Source organism: Hylobates moloch, unplaced genomic scaffold, assembly GCF_009828535.3.
Source record: "Hylobates moloch isolate HMO894 unplaced genomic scaffold, HMol_V3 SCAFFOLD_15, whole genome shotgun sequence".
NCBI classification, from domain to species: domain Eukaryota; kingdom Metazoa; phylum Chordata; class Mammalia; order Primates; family Hylobatidae; genus Hylobates; species Hylobates moloch.
The window spans coordinates 53,427,135-53,449,899 of NW_026652290.1; the positions used below are offsets into that span (position 1 = coordinate 53,427,135).

Consider the following 22,765-nt stretch of genomic DNA (forward strand, 5'->3'; position numbering starts at 1 on the left):
CCAGATCATGGAGGGCAAGTGTTAGCAAATGTGTTCTGTGAAGGGCCAGATAGTAAATATTTGAGGCTTTGGGGGTCCCATGGCCCCCATCATAACTAGGCAAAACTGCTATTATAGTGTGAAAGCAGCCATAGACAATACGTAACATATGAGTGTGGTTGTGTTCCAATGAAACTTTATTTACAGAAACAGCTGGTTAACTTGCCATCCAGCTACTGTTTGCCAGCACCTGATGTAGGACCCTGCAGGTCATTGTATGGATTTGAGCATCGACTTTGAGTGAGATGGGAGAAGGGGAGACAAAGATTTTGAGCACAAGCTCTGAAAGGACCCCTTTCCCTGTTGCATTAAGAATAGATCATGAGGTACACAAGGATGGAAGCAAGAGGGGGAGCGAGGAAAACAGAAGGCTGATGCAGTAATCCAAGGGGAGATGGTGACATTTTGGGTCGGGGTGTTGGCATTGCCATTGATAAGAAATCGTTATATTCTGAATATATTTAGAAGAATGAGCCAGCAGGATTTGCTCATGGTAAAGGTAACATACAAGAGAAGAGTCAAGGGAAACTCTGAGGACTTTAGCCTAGCAACTGGCAGGATGGAGGGGAAAGATTAAGAGTTCAGTTTCGGACATGTGAATGTGAGATACCATTCTTGAGGATGAAAACCCTTGAACTGATGTAATCAAGTCAGGTCAGACTGGAAATATAAATTTGGGAGTTGTTGGGGTTTAAATGGTATTAATACATGGGACCAAGGATTGACTGTAGATAGAGAACTAAGAGGTCAAAAGACTGAGCATTTCATTAACAAAAGGCAGGGCAGTAAGAAGGAGCCTGCAAAGGAGACTGAGCTAGCGCAGTAGGAAGAAAAGAGACTTGGCAGCCAGAAAACCAAGTGAGTGATATATGTCAAGGACTGAGGGGCATCAAATGCAGGCAGAGAAATGCTGTGGGGCAGGGCCACCACAGAGAACACCTTCCCAGGCAATGCCCAGCACAGCCACTGGGGCAGGGCTGCCCCTGAGACCCTGGACCTATACAGCCACCAGTGTGCAATGCTAGGCTGGGAGAGCTGCATGCACAGGACTCCAACCAGTGAGAGCCAGGGCATGGGCTGCACCCAGTAAAGCTATGGGGGTGGAGCTGCCTGGAGCCTTGGGGATCCAACCCTCACCCCAGTGTGACTGGAAGGTGAGACATAAAGTCAAAGACTATCCTCAAGCCTCAAGATTTAATGTTGTTTACCTGGTGCATTTTGGACTTACTTAGGACTAAGCTACTTCTTCTTTCCTATTTCTCCCCTTTAAATGGGAATATCTATCCTATGCCTATTCCACCGTTGTATTTTGGAAGCACGTAACTTGTTTGATTTGACAGCTGGAGGGAAATTTGGTTCAGGATGAATCATACCTTGAGTTGGTCTTACCCATGTTTACAGACTTTGGACTTAGAATTTAAAGTTGATGCCGGAACAAGTTAAGATTTTGGGAGCTATTGGGATGGAATTAATGTGTTCATCTAAGAACGTGAACTTGAGAAGCCAAGGGTGGAATGCTATGCTATGATCTGAATGTGTCCTTCAAAATTCCTGTATAGAAACTTAATGGCCAATGAGCTATTAAAAGGTAGGACCTTTAGATGATTAAGTCTTGAAGGCAGAGCCCTTATGGATGGGATCAGCATCCTTATAAAAGGACTGACGGAGTGAGTTTGATGGCTTTTTGTCCTTCCACCCTCTGCCAAGTGAGGACATAACAAGGCACCACCTTGAAGCAGAGCAGCTCTTACCACTCAACTTGCCAGCATCTTCATCTCAGACCTCCCAGCCTCCAGAACCGTAGGAAATTTTCTATTGTTTATAAATGACCCAGTCTCAGGTATTTTGTTATAGCAGCATAGATGGACAAAAGTCAGTGCTTAATTTAGCCCCAGCCTAGCTCTACCCCGCTGCAGCCAGCTTCTGCAGTAACAGGAATGCAGAGTGCAAACTTCCACAGGCTCTTCTTGACCACTGATTGACGCCTTGTAGATAAAAAAACCAGAAGGGCTTTACCTGTTGCTTTGGTGGAATCTTAGTCCACATTCTCTACCCATCTGGGCTAAGGCTTACTGCATTTCTATCAAATCAGTATGAGAGCCTATCAGACAAAAGGCATTTTTCCCTGAATGGGGAGGTTGAAACAATGAGCACCTAGTGGTCACAGAACACTCTGCAGACTGCAGTTTACATTCCTGGCTGTATTGAGCTTCTATTGCTTCTAGATTCACTTCTCCATCATGCCTGTCCTCTGCAGCTGATTGTGGATAGTGCTCTACAGCCTAAATTAAACCTTTGTTCAGATGATATGAGATCATTTCCCAAAGGGGAAGTAAGGCACAGGCATGAAAATGCTACTGTTTTATGAAATGACAGGGCAATGGGAGAAGGAAATCAAGAGCCCAAAGAGTGAGGACCTCTGCTGTAGATAGCTGCTTGTGAGGGGGTTGGCTGGCTCTGTCCTCTTCTTAGCCTGCAGGCCAATGCTTGCTCACCAGCCCATGTGGACAAGCTGGCCTGGCCTTCACACAGGCCTGGGCCATGGCAAGACACAGCAGGATCAGCTCAGGCAGTGCCTGAACAGGAAGGGCCTGGAGAGGAGCCAGGTCCTGCTTCACACCAGTGAAAACCGGAAGGGCTTTGCAAATGGTTAGGAGTTTGTCTTTTCACACCATGGAACCCTCAAATATCTGTCATCAATGCAAAGAAAGGTTCTCAAGAATTTTATTATAAAACAGAACAATGACACAATATAAGCTTACACATTAATATTTACATTATATTCAAAATATATTACAGCTTTAATTTATGAACAGAAATATCCTGTCTTTTCTTCTTTTTCTTTTCTGTTTTCTTTGCATCATTGATTTGCATTTTTACTTGATCTTGTAATTTAGAAAAGAATGCTTGAGAGGACTTTAAGGCCTTGTCTTTACCTTCATCCTGCAATTAAAAACACCACAGGCTTATGCTGTAAAATGTACTTACAAGTGAAAAAAGCCAAAAATAGTACATCACCATTACAACAATGTATACAACCATAAATATGAAAAAGGACTAGAATTACAGAAAACTGAATCAGTTAGCACAGAGGTATTCTATACTGCTACAATGTTCTTATAATCTAAGAGAGAAAGGAGTGGAAGACAAGCTGCTGCCAGGACCCAGGTTATTGTGAGGACCCTACATGAAAAACTCCAGAACATTAAAGGTTGCGATTCCAGCCAGTCAGCATCATGCGTCTCCATCCCGCAGGTGGGCTGTCGGCTGGCTCAGACATTCCAGTCACCCAGCACTTGCTATCCACTTCCCCTACAAAGGTCCCCTTGAGCAGTTTTCTTTCCCTTGTCCTTACCTTTATGAAGGAAGCTTTGCCAGTTTTGGTCAGCTGTTTTAACTTCTCCGAAGCTACTGCTTTGCTGTATTTCCCGGCTTGATCTACACTGCTCTTTTCAAGCAGTTTTCTCCGCTTCTCCTTCTCTTTTATTTTCATACGCTTTTGATATTTCTTTTTCCTTCGCTCTCGCTTCTTGTCTGTAGCTGTTTTTTCAGCAGCTGTTTTTATATCTCCAGCTTTATTTTTCTCCTATTAAAAAAATAACCACCAACATATTCGTTCATCAAGTTTAACAATTAGGAAACTGGAATGGAAGAAACTGCAGGGTAGCCAGCAAGCAGGCTGTGCATCTGTGGCCAAATGCATGAAGATGCAGAGCAATCCCCACCTGCATTCCAATGAACTTTGGTAACTCAGCTCTTTAAAACCTGAAATGCATTCTTTGACAGGCACAGACTCTTATAGTGACGGTTCAGTTCCCAAACTAATTCACAAGACGGCAACATGGAGAGTTGGGTTCACAACCTAACAGCACGAGAGGAGCCAGCCCTCCACAGCATTTAGATTCCAGTGGGCTTCAGGGACATGCCAGAGGGAGCCTCAGCTCTGAGCTGCTAATGACAGCAACTGGACTGAGGACAGAGGGCAGAGACCGAGGAATAGAGGAAGGGAAGGGCAACATCTCTCTAGTGAGGATCAATTTTATCTCTTTTCTCCTCAGCTGCCAGCCTATCCTGCCAGGGCTGTCACCTGCACTGAGGTGGCAGAGGCTCAGACAGAAGGGGTGAGTGTAGGTGTGGCAAACCAAGTGAGGAGGGAAAAAGAAGGCCCTGCTGCTAAGCCAGCCAGGAAGATGAGCACCTGGCGGAAACCATTATTACTGTGTAAGGAATGAGCTTCAATGTTCACATGGCAGGGATTGCTGCATTTGATATATCCAACCTCTTCTGATAACCAAATGCTCGATTCTAGATTCAGATGCCATTACTAATTAGCATTACATGAATAAAATAAGGGGGAAATGCTGATACTAAACTATTGCTAGTATATATGCAATGCAAGCAATTTGTTTTAAACTTAACATCACTGCTAGTATTCGGATTGGATTATAACAAGATATCGATACTAGCTATTTTAAAACTGCTCTTACAGTAACTCTCAAACCTGTACCTCATAATAAAGCCAGAATATAGGAGACTGGTATTTGAATATTATAACATTACTAGTTTGCTTATACTTAGAAACTGCTGAGATACATTGGAATAAGAACTACAAGTGCAAGGCAAATGACGTTAAATAAATGGAGTCTGGCTATAATCAACTAACTTGTAACAGACATTTAAGGTTTCAACATTGGCTTCTTACCTTGATCTCCTCTGGGGCCAGGAGAGCTGCATCACTAACACTCACTGGGGCTACTTCCTCCATGGTTATGGCTGGCAGATTTGACACAACTTTAATCTCTGGTACAGGCTAGAAAAGAGATAATACATTCAATGGGAAGCCAGAAGGGACTCTAACACAAAATGTGTGAACTGTGAACCTATTAACTTAAAGTATAATATATAAAATACTTCATGGAGATTATCTTTTTTTCACTTGCTTGAAAGTCAGCAAACCTAATGGAGACTATTTAAAATGTTAGATATGGTGACAGCCAAAGTCCTAAGTGGACTGGCATGACGGCAGTGCTAAGGGATGGCACTGCTTCAGGATCCCAGAGACCTGGGTATTTTAGGGTTTTCTGTCTCAAAACCATTCCAACAGCATGTATTTCTTTTTCTTTTTTTTTTCTTTTGAGACAGAGTCTCGCTCTGTTGCCCAGGCTGGAGTGCATTGGCACGATCTCAGCTCACTGCAAGCTCCGTCTCCCGGGTTCATGCCATTCTCCTGCTTCAGCCTCCCGAGTAGCTGGGACTACAGGCGCCCGCCACCACACCTGGCTAATTTTCTGTATTTTTAGTAGAGATGGGGTTTCGCCGTGTTAGCCAGGATGATCCGGATCTCCTGACCTCGTGGTCTGCCCGCCTTGGCCTCCCAAAGTGCTGGGATTACAGGCCTGAGCCACCATGCCCGGCGTATTTCTACATTTTTACATAACATTTCTGCCATCTTCAAACATCAGTTCTTCCATGTCTTCCTCAACTATTCCTATCTACCATGCATGTGGACATTCTCAAACAACCATTAATGCTGTTTGGTAAGATTTACTGATTTCTATTAATATTATCTTGACTTTGCTTACAGAAAAGAAAGCTAGCTCTAAGAAGTATATGGAAAAAGATGCAAGGAAAGATGTTTATGGGAACAAGAGTCAAAGACAGACTACTGATAAATTTCCTCATCTTTCAACTACTGAAAACATCTCTATAAACAAATATGAAATAATACTGAAAAACTAAAACAGTATCAAAATAAATCAAAGCTATCAATTACAAAAAAGGGGGAAAGAATGCAATGTTAATTGAAAGACCATCTGCTTCAGATTTTTGTCTAATTTTGAAAGAACTACCCAAGAAATCCAGTAATTAAAACAGGTTTCTTACTGATCCTGCAACTAAAATGGTGACTATATATTGCAGTTACATTTTGCAGTTACATTAGCATTCTTTCTTCCCTATCACCATCCTGTCCATGGAGTTATTTGCTCAAGGAAACTTCACAAAGAACAAAAACAAGCCGTAATCACAATAGGATCCTGGATTCTAAGTGAGAGAAAAATGAGAGTGTGAAAGAAATCATTTCTTCCACTGGATCACTGTTCAACTGTTATTAAAAACACTGTGTTCCATTCTATCATTTAAAGAGAAATATGGAGAAAAAGAAGACAGTCCAAAAAGCCACAAAAGCCTGGGCACGGTGACTCATGCCTGTAATCCCAGCACTTTGGGAGGCCAAGGTGGGTGGATCATTTCAGGTCAGGAGTTTGAGACCAGCCTGGCTAACATGGTGAAACCCCGTCTCTACTAAAAATACAAAAAAATTAGCTGGCCGTGGTGGTGCATGCCTGTAGTCCCAGCTACTCGGGAGGACGAGGCAGGAGAATCGCTTAAACTTGGGAGGCAGAGGTTGCAGTGAGCCAAGATCATGCCACTGCACTCCAGCCTGGGCAACAGAGTGGGATTCTGTCTCAAAAAAAAAAAAAAAAAAAAAAGAAAGCCACAAAAAATAATGGCTGTGATTGGTAATGGCTGTGATTGGTAAATGGAGTCTACAGAGATGGTGAGAAATACCAACCTGAACATGAAAAAAGTAGTATCAAGGGGAACCTACACTAGCAATTCTACATTTCTTAAGGGAAAAAAGAAAGGCTTTTCATTTGGGGCACATAGACATATATACATTCACTTCTCCTTCACTTCCCAATATTCCAAGGAATGTCTAAGGGCTTCCCTGTGTTAGATCCTAGCTAGTGTGAGGAACAGAGTGGAACAGTAGATGCATTTTGTGCTGCCTGAAGACAAGTAGAGAGCAATGAACAACTAGTGAATGACTGCAAATGTGCGATGCAGCTATGAGGAAAAGGAGCCAAGTGGTGAGACATGCAGCAAGGCAGGAAGGGGAGCCTACCCTAGGTAAGGAGCCAAGGAACATCTGCAAGGAGGGGAAGGCGTCTAGCCTGGGCAATAAGGAGCCGGCCATGCCAAAAAGGAAGTGCAGCCTACTGGGCCAGGGGAAGAGCACAGCGAGAAAGCACAAGGGACTTGGCCTGCTGAAGGAATCAGAAGATCAGTGGGGGTGGGGAGAGCAAGCCAAGGGAGACCGAAGGGGTGGGAGGAGCCAGATCACACAGGTAAGGCCCAGAAAGGCCCACGTCCTTTGCCTCAGTAAGACCTGCTGGACAAGAGGAGTCGAAAAATTCCACTCATCTCTTCACCTGTTTATTTTACACAGCCCATAGTAGGGACTTTGGGAATCTAAAGATGGCTCCTGCCATCAAGAACTTACTTCCATGTAATTACAACTGGATTAAAAGCATACATATATACCCCCCTCCCAAAAAAAAACCAGGTAAAAAAAGCTTACTGTCTGAGGAGACAAAATATTTGCATGGGAATCACCTAGCCATCAACTAATAATAAAGGATCTTGGAGATTAGCTCTTCTGTACGGATGAAACGTAAAGCGATTGCCTGTATCATAAAGCTAGTTAGGAGCAGAACTCAACTCAGGTTGTGACTTCTAGACTAGTCTTTAATTCATGACATTCCATTTCAGACAACAACACAGGCACCAAAGGGCAACAGGTGAACAAGTACCAAAGGATGGTACAAGCAAGTTTTATGGGTTCACAGAAGCTGGTAAGCAGGAGATGAGGCCCCAAGGAATAAACAGGTAGAGCCAAGTCTCGGTGACAGACAGACAGGGGAGGAGCATTTGAGAGGGCTGGGCCTGGTGAGGGAACATCATGCGGAGACAGCTGGGCCCAGAGTTAGTTCTCACTCTCCCATCTCCTAAACCTTGGTTTTCTCCCCTGTGAAATGGAAACTATAGTACCTGCCTCAGTGTTGTGTGCATTAAGTGTTAGTGTATGTAAAGAACCTAATATGACACACAGCAGATATTCCATAAATGCTGGTATAGATATCCATACGTCTCCAAACCCATTATACAATGAAAATGCAACAGAAGACTGAGACGGTAGGGAAAGGAGGAGTCCCTGTGGCTATGGCTGAGGGTCTTTAAAGTGTGAGGTAAGTTAAAATAGTAAGAGGCAGTACTAGCATGATGCCTGACCATGCCCAGCCCCAGCTGGCAGGGGCTCACTGAAGATCTGGGTAAAGCCAGAACTGTCATGGGACCAGAAGTGAGCTTTCCTCTTGGAGACCCTGCCTGGAATTTACAGCAAACTACAAGTTTGTATCCTGAAACAAAATAAAGAGCTAGTCTCACAAAGGATCAAAGCTATGAAGGTCACCCTGCTCTAGCTACACACTGAACTGTTAACACACTTACCGGTTTAGGGATAAAGTGGAAGTTTGAGAGGGCATCCAATTTTAAGAAGAGGGAATCCATCATCTTCTGAATTTCTACATGCTCTGGATTTTCTTCTTCTGCTGTTTTTTGCTTAGGAAATAAGTTCAACAATGTCAAACTAAGCGACTTGATATATATCACAGGACAAAACACTAAAGGTCAATGAGGGTATTCCCAACTTCTCATCACCAAAGCTTCAGCTACAAAGAAACATTCCAAAAGCAAAATTAAAAGCAGCAGTACCATGAGGGTTCCAGCACCTACCAGAGATGTGATGTGCATTTTAGGAGCTACGGTAACCATTACCTCTAATATTCAGAACTTAAACATTTAATTACCTTGGTATTTACTTCTGTCAAAAACTAAGCTATTCCTCTTAAGATGGCTACAGTTTTTTTTTAAAAGGAAAATAGCAAGTGATAACAAGTGTTGGCAAGGATGGAGAAACTGGAACCCTTATGCATTGTTGATAAGTAGGAATGTAAAATGATGCGGCCACAGCGGCAACAAGCTTGGCAGGTCTTCAAAAAGCTACACAGAGAATTACCATCTGACCCAGCAATGCCACTCCTAGGTGTACAACCAAGAGAATTAAAAACAGATACTCAAATACATGCACATGGCACTATTAACAGTCAAAAGGTGGAAACAGTCTGAATGTCCATCAGTGGATGAGCAGATAAACTGTGGTACATACACACAATGGAATCTGTGCAACCATAAAAAAGAAATGAAGCACTGACAAATGCCAGTCTTGAAAACACGACGCTAACTGAAAGAGGTCAGAAATGGACGGCCACATATGGTATGGTTCCATTTATATCAAATACTCAAAATAGGCCAATCCACAGAGATAGACTGCAGACTGGGGTTTGTTGGGGCTGGGGCAAGTGAGGAAAGGGTAGCAACTGCTTAATGTATATGGGGCTTTATTGTGGGCTGATAAAAATGTTTTAGAACTAGAGAGAGCTAGTAGTTACATAACACTGTCCTAAATGCTCCCAATTTGTTCACTAAGTGGTTCATTTTATGTTATATAAATCTCACATTTAAAAAAAAAAAAAAAGGTCCAGCATGGTGGCTGGCTGGGCGCAGTGGCTCATGCTTGTAATCCCAGCACTTTTGGAGACCAAGGTGGGAGGATCACGAGGTCAGGAGATCGAGACCATCCTGGCTAACATAATGAAACCCTGTCTCTACTAAAATACAAAAAATTAGACGGGCTTGGTGGCTGCGCCTGTAATCCCAGTTACTCAGGAGGCTGAGGCAGAGGAATTGCTTGGACCCGAGACGTAGAGGTTGCAGTGAGCTTAGATTGCGCCACTGCACTCCAGCCTGGTGACCAAGCAAGACTCTGTCTCAAAAAAAAAAAGAAAAAAAAATAAGTGTTAATATAGACTTCATAAAATTATCCAAATATCCATTTGGATGGTAGGGACTTTTTTGTTCTTTTAGTTACACGTAATGTGTTAAAGATTTATTCTCACAAATCACACTGAAAAAATTGACAGCAATTTTAATTCTACTGAAGAGAAAAAGAAAATTTCATGCTTCTCTCTCTGTCCCCTTTGTCCCCAAATGCTTATTCTAAATGCCTAAGAGGGCTTTTTGTGTGCTTGTTATTAAGACATGAAAAAAAGAAACCCACCAGAACTAGGAAACGATAGGCTCTTTGCCTCCTGATCCTGATGACAGAGATGCATTCAGGTCTGTCTCCAATGTCCATCATCAGCACCCACCTTCCAGCCATAGTCAGGCATCACGCTACTACTGCTTCTAACTATTTTAACTTACCTCACACTTAAAAAAATCCTAAACATGTCCTTTCACCTCATTCTAGGTAACAATATCTGTAAAATCAAATATGTAGCTATATATTGGCTATATAGCATTTTTCTGAGCCACATTACATACACAAATGTGAGTAAAGGCTCCTACATGTGCTATTTACCATCATTTCACTTCTAGAACTAGCCTAGCTACTAGAACGCCAAGCCCATCCTCAAAAACTTCTGAACTGGCTGTTGACTTCTAAGAGAGAAATGAAACTAACATTTAGAGCTGGCATAAGCTATTGCATTACATATCTAATTTTTAATTCTCGTGGTCACCAAATACTTTCCGTATCTACCCAATCTCCTCAAAGACTCAAATGAAACTGTACACATCCTCCTTCAGCTACCACCTTGGATTGCAAGGCAGCCAGGAAGAATTTTAATTCAAATCTTTTCAGTTCTTCAATTTCACAGTGGCATGAGGGCAATTTGCTGTTGCTAACTGAGAGGCATTCATTAACAAAATCTGGTGGGAATCATAAATGGCTTTTGCAGAAGAAAAATGCCATCTGATCCCTAAGTACATATTAACCACATTCCCAATAAATCAAATGTGAAGGAATAATTCAATTATTATATCAGCATATAATATTCCTAGGAATAGGACCTTGTCCTATTATTTAACCAGAGGTTTCTTTCTTTCTTTCTTTTTTTGAGATGGAGTCTCACTCTGTCGCCCAGGCTGGAGAGCAGTGGGGCAATTTGGGCTCACTGCAGTCTCCACTTCCCTGGTTCAAGCAATTCCCCTGCCTCAGCCTCCCGAGTAACCAGGATTACAGGCACATGCCACCATGCCCGTCTAAGTTTTTCGTATTTTTAGTAGAGACGGGGTTTCACCATGTTGGCCAGACAGATCTCAAACTCCTGACCTCAAGCAATCTGCCCGCCTCAGCTTCCCAAAGTGCTGGGATTACAGATGTGACCCACCACACCCAGCCCAGAGATTTTAGTTAAGTGAAAGAAAAAACAGACCTAAAAATCAGAATGAATTCATAATCATGTAAAATATATCAGTTACTTCAAAATATCAATGAGAAATGGTTTTAAAGTTGTAGCACCACTATAATTGCTAGAAAGGTAATGAGTTGTAAAAGTATCAGGTGACCAAAGCCTAATTGCAAAGCAACCCCCCACAACCCCTCACATCCAGTGGGAATATGAGAACCCTTCTACTCCTAGCATGCTCTGTCTCATACTTACATGAGGTAGCCGAAGAGCTCAAGATTTCTGTTTCATGATTTCAACAGTCACAAAAAGCCTAGTTCTCTACTTCTATTTCTTTAATAATAATGGTTTTGCCTTACAGGCTTCCTCACCTGGTTGAGTTTGATGTACTCCTGTTCATAAATTTCAGCAAGGCTCAATTTACTCTTCTCATGGTCTAAGGTTAAACGCTTTTTATATTCATATGCATCCTCTTTAGGTTTTTCTTTACGTACTACATCATCCCAAGCCTGAAACATAAAGTGCAGGTAGAACATAACAAAACCTACAATTTATTTCTAGGTTCACTTAAGAATCTTCCTCTGGAATATTATTATAATAAATATTATCGATATATTAATTATCATTAATATATTAATAGCAAATTATTATATCATTGTTATAATAAATATTTATTATTACTTATTATTACAGAGTAAGCAAATTATAGCAAAAAGAAAATTTTCAACTCCTAAAATAACTATTCAAGTCACAAAGAATAAACATTAGGAAACCAAAGAAAGCATTACTCAAGTATCTTTTTCTGTTTTAAATGAGTCTTCCTACCTGGTTACCAACTTAAATTCCACATTTCCCCATCATAGTTTGTTTAAAAGTCAAGTTTTGAGTTAGTTTATCATGTTTCATTTCAAATTTTAAGATGTTCTGCACGTGATACTCACCCTTCAAACCCTTTCTATTTTAGACCCACAAGTATAGGCAAACATTATACATGTTATAAAGCCATCTCTTACTGTACGTGCCATGTATCTAAGTTTTATTCTAAGTTTACAAAATCAGATCAATTCTTCAACAAAAACCACTAGGTTTTTAACATTTGAAAAAAATACACCATTGAGAAATGGTTTTAAAATTGTAGTACTACCACAATGGTAGGGTTTGAATGTCCCCTCCAAAACTCATGTGGAAACTTAATCCCTGATGTGGCAACACTCAGATGTGGGGCCTTCTAGGACGTGACTGGATCACCAGGGTTTTGCCCTCATGAATGGCAGCTGCATTTATGGATTAATGGATTATCATCAGTGGAGGATTGGTGGCTCTTAAGAAGAGCAAGAGACACCTAAGCCAGCATCTTAGCATGCTCAGCCCTTTCACCATGTGATGCCCTGCACCACCTTGGGACTCTGCAGAATCCCCACTGGTAAGAAGGCCCCTCGACCTTGGACTTCTCAGCCTCCATAACTGTATTCCTTTTAAGTTACCCAGTTTCAGATATTCTGTTATACGTAACAGAAAAAAGACTAAGACATATATGCTGAATAATTTGCCACACCAGATACTGTGCCTACGCCAAGGGTTCTGGGTGCAACCATCACAGGTCAGCCACCAGCTTCACTGAGCACCACCCAAAAGGTCAGCAAGACTCACGAGAAAGGATAATGGCTTCTTGCTCCTCTCAGGCACAATACTCGTCTTTCCTGGGTACTACTGAAGAGCAGTACCTCACACAACAAAAGCTGACTAGGTAGCCTAGATTTAAGGTTTGTGAACACTAAGTGAAAATAAAAAGCAATAGTCCTACTCTCAAAGTAGTCTCACGTTAATTTCTAAAAATTTCAGTGACATTTCAATTAAGTTAAATTTAATTCTTACTGACCTGATCTCTTATCCTCTGTTTAATGATATCTTCCAGTTGAAGGGTGGTTTCCTCTGTAATCACAGGTGCTAAAGGAAATACAACGTTTATTCATTAGGCAGATACCCACTAGACCACTGATTCAGTGCAGTCCTTGGACCCACAGCATCAGCAACACGTGGGAACTTGTTAGAAATGCAAATTCCTGGGCCACCCCCATCTTCCTGAATCAGAAAGTGGGGAAGAGGGACAGCTATCTGTGCTTTAACAAGCCTTGTGATGCTCCCTGAAATTTGAAAACCACAAAACTAGGATACATATGGTAGTAAGTGCTAATTACCCAAGGTACCCAGGGACTCTTCCCCTCTTTTCCATTCTCTCTTCCATTGAAATAAAATGAAAACTCATTTTGATGTAATGGGTACAAGAAAGAAGGCAATGAGATGACCACAGTTTCAGGTTGAAGTTCAAAATTTAATCAGTGGACTGTGACAGGATGCAAGCCTTTGAAATAGATTACTACAAGAAGGCTGATTATAAACTATATGTTAGGTATCATTAGTGTATTGTTAAATTTTTTGGGTGGATTAATGGTATTGTGAATAAAAGGAGAATGTCCTAGTTCTTAGAAGATACCTGCAAAAGTACTTAAAAGTGAAGTGCCATAAGATTGGCAACTTACTTAAAAAAAGGGCACATATACAATCTTACATATGCTAGGGAGAGAAAGCAAATATGACAAAATGGTAACTGGTGAATCCAATTGAATAGCATATAGGTGTTCACTGTTGTATTTTTTTCAACTATTCTGTGTTTATAAGTTGTTTTTTTCTTTTTTGACAGAGTGGCGCTCTGTTGCCTAGGCTGGAGCACAGTGGCACAACCTTGGCTCACTGCAACCTCCCCTTTCCGGGTTCAAGCGATTCTCCTGCCTCAGCCTCCCGAGTAGATGGGATTCTGTAATCCGCCACCATACCCGGCTGATTTTTGTATTTTTAGTAGAGACGGGGTTTCACCATGTTGGCCAGGCTTGTCTCAAACTCCTGACCTCAGGTGATCCGTCTGCCTCGGCCTCCCAAAGTGCCAGGATTACAGGTGTGAGCTACCATGCCAAGCCATGTGTTTACAAGTTTTTAAAATAAAAAGTTGAGGGAAAAGAAACATCACCCCAAATCTTTGTATGAAATGGAACCATGGAAAAAGCACAGACGTGAAAACTACAGAAGAGGGCACCGTACCCATCCGGACAGCATGGTCAAAGTGTAGGGTCTCCTCCAGGAGGCTGTTCTCTGGCCTCTTCTGTGCTGTCACTTCCCCCTGAAGCTGCCAAGGCTTTTTTTCTAACAACTCTTTTTCTAAAGATGCAATTTTTTCATTCATCTAAGAAAGAGATAAAATAATTAGTATACATTTATAAAATAAAATCTTATATTTGTGTAAAAGCAAAAAATAATTTAAAAAGTGGGAAAGCAAGAAATGTACCGTTCTACAATTCTGTCCTTGCCATCTTTTTATTCTGTCAATGACTTCCTATTTCTGCTGCCTATGGTGGGGTGAGCTGCAAACAATTTCTTTTCCTGATTAATTTAAAATGCCATGTTTATAATATACTAAACTCCCCCAGCAGCATTTGGGTTTGTTTCTGGGCTCTATTCTATTCAAGTGATCTATCTATTCGCAAGTCAAGTAATTCTTTGATTAGAATATTAGTATCTGATGGAGTCTGACCCTTTTGACTCCAAACTCAAATTCTTACTCTAACTTCTTTTTTTAAAATTTTTTTGAGGCAGAGTCTCGCTCTGTCGCCTAGGCTGGAGTGCAGTGGTGTGATCTCAGCTCACTATAACCTCCATCTCCTGAGCAATTCTCCTGCCTCAGCCTCCTGAGTAGCTGGAATTACAGGCGTGTGCCACCACGCCTGGCTAATTTTTGTATTTTTTAGTAGAGACGGGGTTTCACCAAGTGCTGAGATTACAGGCGTGAGACACCACACCTGGCCATTATCTCTAACTTCTAAAAGACAACAATGATGACTTCAGTGTATAAGATGCCAGCCTTTTCAGCTACCTTACAGAATTCTCTTATTTTCCTAATATCAATTCAGTTTATCCATTCGGTTTCCTCTCCAAATACTAACACTTTCATTTTTCACTCCTAGTGGAATATAAATACATCTGCAGTATTCCTAATCTTTTTTTTTTTTGAGACAGTCTTGCTCAGTTGCCTAGGCTGGAGGGCAGTTGCGTGATCTCAGCTCACTGCAACCTCCACCTCCTAGGCTCAAGCAATCCTCTTACCTCAGGCTCCCAAATAAGTGGGACCACAGGCACGTGCAACCACGCCTGACTAATTTTTGTATTTTTTGTAGAGACGAGGTCTTACCATGTTGTCCAGGCTGGTCTTGAACTCCTGAGCTCAAGCAATCCTCCCGCCTTGATTTCCCAAAGTACTGGGATGCACCTGGCAGTTTTCCTCATCTCTTATGTTTATCTTTTATAGTTACACTGGCCTATGCGTCTAAAAGAATGTTAATCAACAGTGGTAACTGTAATACTGGACATCTTGTCTTATTCCTGATCTTAAAGGGATGTTTCTAGAATTTCACGCATCATGCATGATGGCAGCTTTTGGCTTAAATGTATTTATATTCCGCTAGGAGTGAAAAAAAAATTAGAAATGAATATTGAATTTTATCAAATGTCTTTCTGACATATATGGAGGTGACTATATGTTTTTTCTCCTTAATGTCTTGCGGTCAGGAATCATACTAGATTTTCTAATACTGATTCAAGAGAATAAGGTTCATGCAGTTGTGTGGCATAATTTTTCCACTGTGCTGTAGGATTTTTGCATCACTGTTCATGAATGAGATTCTGTGCTCTGTGTATGTATGTATGTGTGTGTGTGTGTGTGTGTGTGTGTGTGTGTGTGTGTTTTAATGCTACCTCTGTCAGGTTTGGGTTTTCATGTCCTAACAGTTTCAAAAAAAAAAAAAAAAAAGTTTGAAAGTTCTACCTTATTCTTTATATGTGGAAATTGAAATAAATTATTTGTGATTTATTGAAACTTAACTTGAAGGTCTGATGTAATTTCACAATAAAACCAAACCTTTCTTTCTTTATTTGTTGGGGGAGGGTGGGAGGAGTGGGATGGAAGGATACTAATTCATTGATATTTTATAATGGTGCTTTTTTTCCCTTAGAATTTCTCTATCTTCTGGGGACAATCTGACAACCACAGATTTAATTCAGATTCTTAGATTTTAAAAACAATTCTTTTGATATTCTCGGTATCTTTTATTATCTGCCTGTTCTCTTTTTTTACTTTTTTCAGACAGTCTCTAGCTCTGTTGCCCAGGCTAGAGTGCTGTGGTACAATCATAGCTCACTGCAGCCTTGAACTCCTGGACTCAAGAGATCCTTCCCCATCAGCCTCTCGAGTAGCAAAGATGATAGGCGCACACTACCATTCCCAGCTAATTTTTTTAATTTTTAGTGGAGACGGGCTTTTGCCCTGTTGCCCAGGTTGGTCTCGAATTCCTGGGCTCCAAACAATCCTCCCTCCTCAGCCTCCCAAAGGGCAGGTGTGAGCCACTGTGCCTGGCCCTATTCTCATTTTTATTGTGATAAAAATTTTAAGGTAAATAAAGGATAGAGCCAAATTATTAGAGCCAGACTACATCTACAAAAATTAAATGAAATTTCACTTGTCTGAAATCATGACACAAAGAAACAATTTTTACCAACTTTGGAAGATATGTTTGTGATGGTATAAATTAAAATTCTGGCTATTTGGCACTCACAAAAATCTGCAGAGTACCTTAAAGACATAGGTGGTATAGGCCGGGCGCAGTGGCTCACGCCTGTAATCCCAGCACTTTGGGAGGCCAAGGCGGGTGGATCACCTGAGGTCAGGAGTTTCAGACCAGCCGGCCAACATGATGAAACCCAGTCTCTACTAAAAACACAAAAAAATTAGTTGGGCGTGGTGGCGGTCACCTGTAATCCCAACTACTCAGGAGGCTGAGGCAGGAAAATTGATTGAACCTGGGAGGTGGAGGTTACAGTGAGCTAAGATCACACCACTGCACTCCAGCCTGGGTGACAAGAGTAAAACTCCATCTCAAAAAAAAAAAAAAAGAAAAAAAAAGACGTATGCGGTATCCTCCAAAACAGTCAAAACAGTTAAGATGCTCACAGGACAGCTTTATCAGGAGAGACATGCTATACATATAAAGACATTAGGGACAGAGAAAAAAACAACTATCTTTAAAAATTTTTTTATTTTTGAGACAGAGTCACACTCTGTCACCCAGGCTGGAGTCCAGTGGCACCATCTTGGCTCACTGCAACCTCCGCCTCCTGGGTTCCAGGGATTCTCCTGCCTCAGCCTCCCGATTAGCTGGGATTATAGGTGCCCGCCACCACGCCTGGCTTTTTTTTTTTCGTAGAGATGGGGTTTTACCATGTTAGCCAGGCTGGTCTCGAACTCCTGACCTGAAGTGATCCACCTGCCTCAGCCCCTCAAAGTGCTGGGATTATAGGCGTGAGCCACCACGCCCAGCAGAAGCAACTATTTTACTCACAGGCCCCAAACTGAAATGCAGGCACTGACTTTTGCAAATCAGACGCTTTCCATGTAAGATTTTTGGTTTTTTGTTTGTTTTAAGACAAGGTCTTGCTCTGCTGCCCAGGCTAGAGAGCAGTGATGCAATCACAGCCCACCGCAGCATCAACCTTCTAGGCTCAAGTGATCTTCCCGCCTCAGCCACCAGAGTAGCTGGACTACAGGCACACATCACCATGCCCAGCTAATTTTTGTATTTTTGGTAGAGACAAGGTCTCACTATTTTGCCTAGGCTGCTTCTGAACTCCTGAGCTCAAGTGATCCTCTTGCTTCAGACTACCAAAGTGTTAGGATTACAGGTGTGAGCCACTGCACCTGGCCAAGATATTTGTTTTCAAAGGATGGTTAATAGTTTTCAAAGGATGGTTAATATCAAGTATATTAAAAATTGCTTAAATTACTAATTACCTTTTCCTGTCTTTTTTCAAAGGAGGATTTAACTTCATCAGAATTTTTCTTTACATTTAAAACACCTGTATCTTCAGTTTCCTCATCATCTGGTAAAGCAAAGGTCACTCTTTTCAAGCTTTTTTTATGTTGTTTACTGTCATTTTCTTCAAGGTCATCATCTTCATCCCTACAATACCAAAACTCTTATAAAAAGAAATATACTACTTTCCATTAGAAAAACAAAAGGAAACAAATTTTCCCTTAATAAAGTTCTTCTTTTACATACCTAATACAACCAAATACTCAGAACTTCCAAAATCATTCAGTTATTAAGGAACAAAAGGTATTATTTAGGTAAAATGGCCGGGCGCGGTGGCTCACGCTTGTAATCCCAGCACTTTGGGAGGCCGAGGCAGGCGGATCACGAGGTCAGGAGATCAAGACCACGGTGAAACCCCGTCTCTACTAAAAATACAAAAAAAAATTAGCCGGGCATGGTGGTGGGCACCTGTAGTCCCAGCTACTCGGGAGGCCGAGGCAGGAGAATGGCATGAACCAGGGAGGCGGAGCTTGCAGTGAGCCGAGATTGCGCCACTGCACTCCAGCCTGGGCGACAGAGCAAGACTCCGTCTCAAAAAAATAAATAAAAAAAAAAAAAAAAAAAAAAAGAAACAGAAGAAAAAGTGTCCAACATATAGAAAATAAATTATTCATCAATCTGTAATACAAATCTCTTATCTCACAAAAATAACAGGATTTTATTGACACAAAACCAAATCAAAGTTCCTGGTAAGGAAGGTTTGATTGCTACTACCAGAGATATTTTTCTTCATTAAGTGATCTCTAATGTCCCTTTACGTTCAGAGACTTTCCTCTGGCTATCTTGAGAATATCTGATATTAGAGAATCGAACTTCCTAAGACAAACACATTTGATAACTACAAGTACACATAAATGATTGGGCAATTCCAGCTTACAATGTAAAGGATGGTTCAAAATACTCACGTTTCCGAAATACTTAGTTCTTCTGCTTCTTCTTCAGCAATTTCATCATCTTCTTTGTTTGAATCCAGCTCATCATCATGAACACTTGTTATGTCTTCATCACTTTCAACTGGATCAAAAAAATCTTTGTATTTCAGATTTCTGGAACTTTTACCTGACTAAAATAAAAAGATTTTAAAAACTATTAATTAGGGATAGAAAAATATATTAACACATGTATATAGATTTGTATGCACATTGTATGTATATATTACTTTCTGACTTAATAACACTACAAGCTAATAACTAATAACTAAACTAATAAATAATTATTAGGTGAAAATGGCAACTAATAACACTACCACAAAACTATAAGACCAACTGGAACATAAATTGAATGGAAGTACAGATTCATTTATAACTGATAAGATAGAGCACAATATTTCTTATCACTAAATCTTCTAACTACAATTAAATCTCTCCTAGAAAAACAGAAGGAAAGCTAATTTGAGGAGGAGGAAAGTGCTCTCTCCTCTCTCAAAACTTTACCTTAAGTTTTTTACTTCCAAACAGTCCCCCTTCATCTTCATCAGAATCAATATCTTCAAAAAAATCAATATCTTCCTCCTCATCATCATTATCATCTTTTCGTTCCTCTTCTTTTTCTATGTTTTCTAAATAGGCCTCCATTTCGGAGAGTTTGAAGAATTTATCATCTACTATGGACTTTTCTCTTGGTTTTCCATGTCCTTTGTTTTGCACCTTGCTCTGCTGTTCCAATTTGCTGATATCAAAGTCAAGGTCAGAATCCTCATCACTGAAAATGGGGCTTTTCCTTAGATCAGATTTGCTTGAGTTTTCAGCTCTCTCACCCACTTCAGGATCATCATCACCCATGTCTGACACTTCCTCCTCCTCCTCTAAATCTTCTAGGTCCTCCTCGTCATCAGCCTCTATCTCCGAACCATCCTCTTCATGTTCCTGTTCTTCACTCTCTGGGAGAAGACTGATAGCTTCATCATTAATTGTTTCACTAACTGCATTCTGAAAGTATTGTAAAATTGGTTCATTTTGCAATTCCAGTTGTTGCCAAATCTGTTCATCATCAAAATTTGCTATCACAAGTTTTTGCAAGGGGCTTCCATGGATCCTACCATTCTCTAATATTTTATTAAAGTCATAAAGCACTTTTGTTAAAGAAGTGAACTTTGATGCCAATCCCTCTTGAATCCTATTGGGAGGAAGTGAGATTTAGAATTATAGGTAATAATTTCACAGCACTCTTAATAAAAATAAAAAAAACCCAACTCTTTTGTAAAATAAAATTTGCATGAAGTGTAAGTATAGATTCTGGCCCCCAACAACATATAAGCTGATGAGCTACACTGATATATAAAACCTGTCAACCAAGTATCTGTGAATTGGCTGTATAGATTTTAGGCAGGAGAACCATTACAAATCTATTTGCTTGGAGATATATAGTGAATTAACCTTAAATTATCAATTCTGCTACATTATATACCACTCCATTCATTCATTCACTTATTCATTCAATGATCAACATTTGCTTTGGCTACAGTGGTCAAGGAAAACCTCTCTTAGATGTCACATCTGAAGAGGAAACCTATAGATAAGAGTCTTATAAAGATTGGGAAACATGCATTCCAGGCAGAAGAAATCCTCTAAGATGCAAATCCTCTAGAGGTGAGCATGGCTAGAGTGTGAAGGAGGCAGAGGGTGAAGCTGGAGAGACTGATGGGAGCCAAATTATGCATGGTTCAGGAGTAAGAATTTGTCATTTAAAGTGTAAAGAGAAAACATTTTAAGCAGAGGGATGAAATGATGATTTACACGAAGGAAGAACAAAGGGAGGCGGGAAGAGGAGGAAAGTACAGTGATTAGAAGGTTGATGCAGCATTCCAGCCAAAGGATAATGGTGTTTAGACTGGAGTTAGAGCAGTGAATATGCTGAGTATAGTTTGGAGGTAGAACTGACAGGATTGCTAAAGAAGTAGATATAGAACAGAGAAAAACGAAGACATTAAACCTAGTTTTATGTTTGAGTAACTGAAAAGACAGAAGTGTCATTTACTGAGATAGGGAAGGCTTGCGTGGTGTTGTCAGGCCTCTGAGACCAAGCTCAGCCATTGTAACCCCTGTGACCTGCACATATATGTCCAGATGGCCTGCAGGAGCCAAGAAGTCTGGGGCAGCCGAAAAACCACAAAAGAAATAAAAGAGCCAGTTCCTGCCTTAATTGATTAACCAACATTACAACATTCCTCCATTGTGACTTGTCTCTGCCCTACCTTAACTGATCAATCGACCTTGTGACATTCTTCTTCTGGACAATAAGTCTTATGATCTCCCCACCATGTACCTTGTGACCCCCTCTTCTGCTAACAATAGATAACCACCTTCTACTGTAATTTTCCATTACCTACCCAACTCCTATAAAGCAACCCCTTCCCCATCATCATTCGCTGACTCTCTTTTCGGACTCAGCCCACTTGCACCCAAGTGAATAAACAGCCTTGTTGCTCACACAAAGCCTATTTTAGTGGTCTCTTCACACGGACGCGCTTGACAGGCGGAGCATGGGAAAAGGACTTCAGGGGATGGCAGAATATAGGTGGGTAGAAACAACAATTCTATTAAACAGAAACAACAGCTCTATTTTGGACGCAATGAATTTGAGATGGTTGACAGTACCAAAATTTTAAAAATCGTTAAAAGTTGTACAGTGCGGATATCCCAGTTGTGTGCTACGGAATTCAAACTAAGTTCAGTCTGTAGTTGCTGTGAGCTGGGAACTCAGGGAGAGGTTGGGGTTTGAAACATAAATGGGTAATAATTTCATAGATCACATTTGAAATTCTTCAACAAAATACATATAAAACGCTTGTGTTGGGAAAAGACATGGAAGTTCTATTTCTCAAGAAGCTTAGTCATGGGGGGTGGACAGACAAGTGACAAGTTCGTACTGTCAATAAAGTATGCTAAGCGCTAAGTGCTTTGGGAGCACATAGGAGGAAGGAGAAACCAACAGTCTGTGTAGAGGGATGGGGTCGTAAGAAGCCCAAGGGAAGCTTCTAGGCGTTAATAATTGAGGTTAGAGTGATTTCAGTAACACTCAACTGTGAGATCCATCTATACAAATTTTAACAGTTTTTAAAATTTTGATAGCCTAGGAAAATATAAACTCTGAAATTTGGGGAAAAGTGATTTTACGTTTCCCCTTATCTTCCCGCAGCTCCACAATTTGCCGGAGGCCTGCAACCCGTGTCCACGTGAGACCCCGGTCGCACCCCGAGCCCAGGATCTGCGCACTTACGTGAGGAAGCACTCGGGCCGACCCGTGGCTTTGCCGACTTCCGTCAGACACCGCTCCAGGGTCCGTCGACGCCAGACCTGCGGGGCCATGGCTGTCAGCAACTCCCGACACAATGCCGCATGCAAGGGAAGGGAGCCGCCCGGAAACCGCGCGGCAAAGATGCGCCTAGAGCAACTTGGATTTCAGAGCCTAAAGTTCCGCGGCGCACAGGTTCCGGACTCGCCCTCAGCCAGAGCCAATGGCAGCGCGAGAGCTTTCCCTTTTGCAGGGGGGCGGGAAACAAAAATCTCCATGGTCAGCCCAAACGCCTTTCAACTCTCTCCAAACTTCGTTTTGTATTTTTCAGGGGCCCACAAAGGGTGACCCGTCTTGGCTTTACGTTTCTGTTTTAGCTAAAGTACGCGCGTTGTAGCAGGAAAGCAGCGACCTTCGCCACGCCCC

The 22,765-nt window shown here is 41.3% G+C and overlaps 1 protein-coding gene across 1 annotated transcript; it reads right to left on the bottom strand.

Annotated features, from left to right (window-relative positions):
- Positions 1-2,746: 2,746 nt before the first annotated feature.
- MPHOSPH10 (M-phase phosphoprotein 10) lies at positions 2,747-22,596 on the bottom strand. Its single transcript, XM_032176887.2, has 11 exons — positions 22,325-22,596; positions 19,540-20,221; positions 19,012-19,169; positions 18,025-18,193; positions 14,229-14,370; positions 13,012-13,079; positions 11,504-11,641; positions 8,332-8,442; positions 4,742-4,849; positions 3,395-3,625; positions 2,747-2,982 (listed from the first exon to the last, which is right to left on the bottom strand). The coding sequence occupies exons 1-11, from the start codon at positions 22,411-22,413 to the stop codon at positions 2,833-2,835; spliced, it is 2,046 nt and encodes a 681-aa protein (XP_032032778.1). The 5' UTR covers positions 22,414-22,596; the 3' UTR covers positions 2,747-2,832.
- Positions 22,597-22,765: the final 169 nt, after the last annotated feature.